This window comes from Hippocampus comes, unplaced genomic scaffold (genome assembly GCF_001891065.2).
Source record: "Hippocampus comes isolate QL1 unplaced genomic scaffold, H_comes_QL1_v1.1 scaffold94, whole genome shotgun sequence".
In the NCBI taxonomy this organism is placed as follows: domain Eukaryota; kingdom Metazoa; phylum Chordata; class Actinopteri; order Syngnathiformes; family Syngnathidae; genus Hippocampus; species Hippocampus comes.
Genome location: NW_017806059.1, coordinates 3,282,003 through 3,285,931, shown reverse-complemented (window position 1 = coordinate 3,285,931; position 3,929 = coordinate 3,282,003). Strand labels below are relative to the sequence as shown.

At 42.7% G+C, this 3,929-nt stretch overlaps 1 protein-coding gene across 1 annotated transcript in view; it reads left to right on the top strand.

Moving 5' to 3' along the window:
- LOC109529648 (CUB and sushi domain-containing protein 3-like) overlaps positions 1 to 3,929 on the top strand; it is a 447,797-nt gene that overhangs the window by 431,581 nt on the left and 12,287 nt on the right. Inside the window, exons 66-67 of the mRNA XM_019893029.1 lie at positions 1,594 to 1,752; positions 2,298 to 2,410. Coding sequence (XP_019748588.1) covers positions 1,594 to 1,752; positions 2,298 to 2,410 — 272 coding nt within the window. The remainder of the gene's footprint in view (positions 1 to 1,593; positions 1,753 to 2,297; positions 2,411 to 3,929) is intronic.

Sequence of the window (3,929 nt, the reverse complement as noted above, 5' to 3'; positions counted from 1 at the left end):
ATTACAGCGCATTCTCTGTTTTATCCAAATTGTTTGTTTTAAAACAAGTATTCCTTAGTTTAGTATCCGCACATTGTTTTAGTGTACATTTTTTAAAACATATATTGTGGCAGTCATAAGGAGCACACACGATTGACTGTAAGCACGTCTTTATTCCACGACTGCCGATAAGTGGATCTATTCTGAACAAGGACAGAATAGTGTCCGCCATAATATTTATTAAAAGAAAAATAAATAAAAGTCTGCGAGAGAGAAGCCCAACCCGAACCTGTTTTACTTCCGCATTCCTGTCGTTTTGGTCCGGAGCAGAAATTGCACGTGTGACCGCAAGTGGAGATTCTTCGACGCTGCGCCAGAGTTGTCACGCTCAGCGGCTTTGCACGTGTGACCGCTCCACAAAATTTGCTCCGGTGTAAAATACATCGCAACAAAATATTTCGGTGCAGCGTCGGACCAAATGTGTGCCGTGTGAACAGGGCTTAAGACTTAATGGCTGAGTTTGTAAAACACACAAAGAATGTGCCTTCCCAGTTGCAACCCATCCAGAGAAACATAAACAAAAATAATGACCAACAAGAGGGAGACAAAATGAGAAGCCTAGCGGTTTGCTGTTTAGTGCCCCAAGATCAGAGATGTGAACAGAAAAAACGAGAGGGGAAGAGAGGAAAGGGAGCATGGCTTGAGCCTGAGAAAAAGAAAACCTCAACACATGCAGCATACATTAAAAAGACATGTAAGACTGATCTCAAGACTTTACATGTAGTGAATGGGGAGGATGGATGGTGGTAACGCAACCAGTCGGATGAGCAGCTCAGTCCATTTGAGCACTCCGCAGCGCAAGTTTCATCATGGGGGGAAAAAATAATAATCCAACGAAGGCGATGATAACAGGGATGTGTGCGTGTGATTATCATGAATGTGTATGCATGCCCAGTCCGCAGCTACATGGGCAAGCTTATGGTCTCCATTGAGACATCCCTGGCATACCTGCCTTGTACCAGGGAATGAGAGGAACGGTCTATTTTTCATCCAGGGGAAAGTACCATTTGCTCTTTGTCTCATGTGTCCATAAGATGTGCCAGAACCGAACAGGCTCTTTTAGATGTTTCATGGCAAACTCTAATCTGACCTGTTTTTGAGGCTAATCGATGGTTTACATCGGGGTGTCCAACTCCGGTCCTCAAGGGCCCCTATCTAGCATGTTTTCGATGCATACCTCCTCCATCACATCTGATTCAAATGATCAGGTTGGCTATCAGGCTTCTCAGAGCTTGCTGATGAACTGACCATTTAAATAAACAACTAAAACATGCTGGAAAGTGGCCCCCGAGGACCAGAGTTGGACACTCCAGGTTTACACCTTTTAGTGAAACCTCGATTTTTCTTTTGGGGAAGTAATCTCGTAATTGCCTAATTGCACAGTTTGATATGCCGCCTCAACTGCGTATATAATCATCATTCAACTTGGCTTGAGTCAATATTTTTGTTGTTGTTGTTATAATGTACAATGTCATTTGAATCATTTAAATTTTGATTGTGTGAATATTGTGTTTCCTTATTTCTGTCAAAAATAATGCATCTCTTTTCCACAAGTTCCTGAGGACGTCTTTGCCCCTGATTTCCTGTGGAAAGGCTCCTATGATTACAAGGGACAGAAGCAGCCAATAACGATGACAGTCACAAGCTTTAATACTACAACAGGAAAAGTGAATGTAACTTTAAACGACAGTAGCATGGAGTTTCTACTCTCTGGTGAGCCATCTATAAATCATCTGTTTCCGCCATCCTCCCCTTTCCTCTCATCACTGCATCTGTGTGTCACTTCTATTTATTTCAGGGGGACCGGTATCAATCAGTCAATCACAAAACGATCTCATGCATGAGAGTGGAAATTACTTATTGGCTCTAAAGACGGATGTATTAGTTCGCATGGAATGACTGACAAGCTGCTCACTGAAGTGTTCACACATCTCGACTGTTTTCTCATTTTTCCTTGCCTTTTCTTGCCTTGTTCACAGAGGCATGCAAATGTCTCTCTGGCCAGCAGCATTAAGGCTTTCATGTTGGTCATTTTGTTGGCATGTGGCCCTGAGGAATGCCTCAGGAGAAATTTCTTTTTAGACTTGTGGATGAAGTGATTTGATTTTATATATCAAGGTTCATGTTGACCTCAGAACTCCTCTTGGCCTTGCTATTGAATTAAAAAAATGATTAAGGTATGCTAACATTTTAAATGTGTAACTTGATAGATATGATGATTTCATCGCCCTTGTTGCCTCTGGTATTTTCTTCCAAAGGGGTGTACAAGCACCAGGAGGCGAGGTTGACACTTCTGCTAGACCACAGGAAAGCGCTCGCCCACAGCTCCCTGAGTCGGATTATGGTGGAGACCTGGTCAATGGAAGGATTTGTAAGATCACACACAAATCAGGAGAAGCTAACCAGTGTCATTCTAATAGTTTGGAACACTAAAATGTCCCCAGTATGATTGGAACATAGAGAATGAATGTGCAGCACATGTCTGACGGACCTTTGAGCAAGGCACCCTAGCCATGTGTGTTGGGAAGATGCCCCCAAGCCCACAGTGGTCTGAGTAGTTTGTGCCCACTATGAAAATGCATCGGTCAAATTTTGTGTTCTGTAAAAAGAAAATGTGTGCGTATTTATCATGTGAATCACTTCTCATATGGCTAGATTTACACAGTTGAAACACACAAGCACTCTTTTTCTATCCTATGACATTCTTACAGCACCAGGAGAACAGATGCATGTGCAGAAACAATGACCACAAAGGAGTGAGTCATTTCCTCTTTTTTTGCATATATTTACACTGTCTTTTGGTCAGTGTTCCCCACTGACAATTTCCGAGTAAGAGCAGTGAATTACCAGACAAGGATCCAGGGTTTATTCGAGGATCAGAATTGTAGGGGTGCTGAACATGTCGGCGCCAAAGCACATCCAATAGGGGGACATTCAGTTCAGCATGGGGGTCCTTCACATTTTTCTGCTTAAAGAGACCAATATGCCATGACAACCACACACACACACACACACACACACACACACACACACACACACACACACACACTAAATGTTATAAAACAGCCACTGTATGCCACGGCAGGCATGGATTAAATTAAACAGATGGCCGATGTAGCATTGAGGAGGCGTGGGAGCAGTTGGTAAATGCAATGGTGGTCTTCCAATCGCTTGTGCATTTTTCACTTACAATATGTCCCTTTACGGAAGAGGAACGCCAGTCAGGCCTTTTTTTTTTTTTTTAACAATGTATTCATTGAAATGGGTAATTAGATCACCGAAAATGTGCTTCAAATTTAATAAGAGATTTTACATGATATATTGATCCATCATTCTAGATAGATTCTAGATAGACCATTAACGCTCTTAAAGGAACCTGGCACTTCATCTAATATCCATGATGAGGCTATCTGACTGTAGATACATATAAACACACACACACACACACACACACACACACACACACACACACACACACACACACACACAGAGAAACACACACACACACACACACACACACACACACACACAGAGAAACATACACGCTTCACGACCACAGGGACGAAAGTCTGGCATGTCAGAATTTTTGTTTATCTTGCCGCATAGTGTGGCATGTCCTACATCGTCCTTTGATCGGTTCTTCAGCATTGACCAATCAGAAGACAGTGCCCTCCGACTTATGACAAGAGACTGGGCGTGGCGCACACAATCACCATTTGGTGTACAGTACCATTTTTTCACACCTATAAGGCGCCATTAAAAGTCTAAAATTTTCTCCAAAGTGGACAGCACTGCCTTATAATGCGTCTTGTGTATGCGCTGAGTACCAAAACCTGACTGAGAGCCGACACGCTGTTTATATAGAGAAAAGGCGGAAGTGAATGAGGACA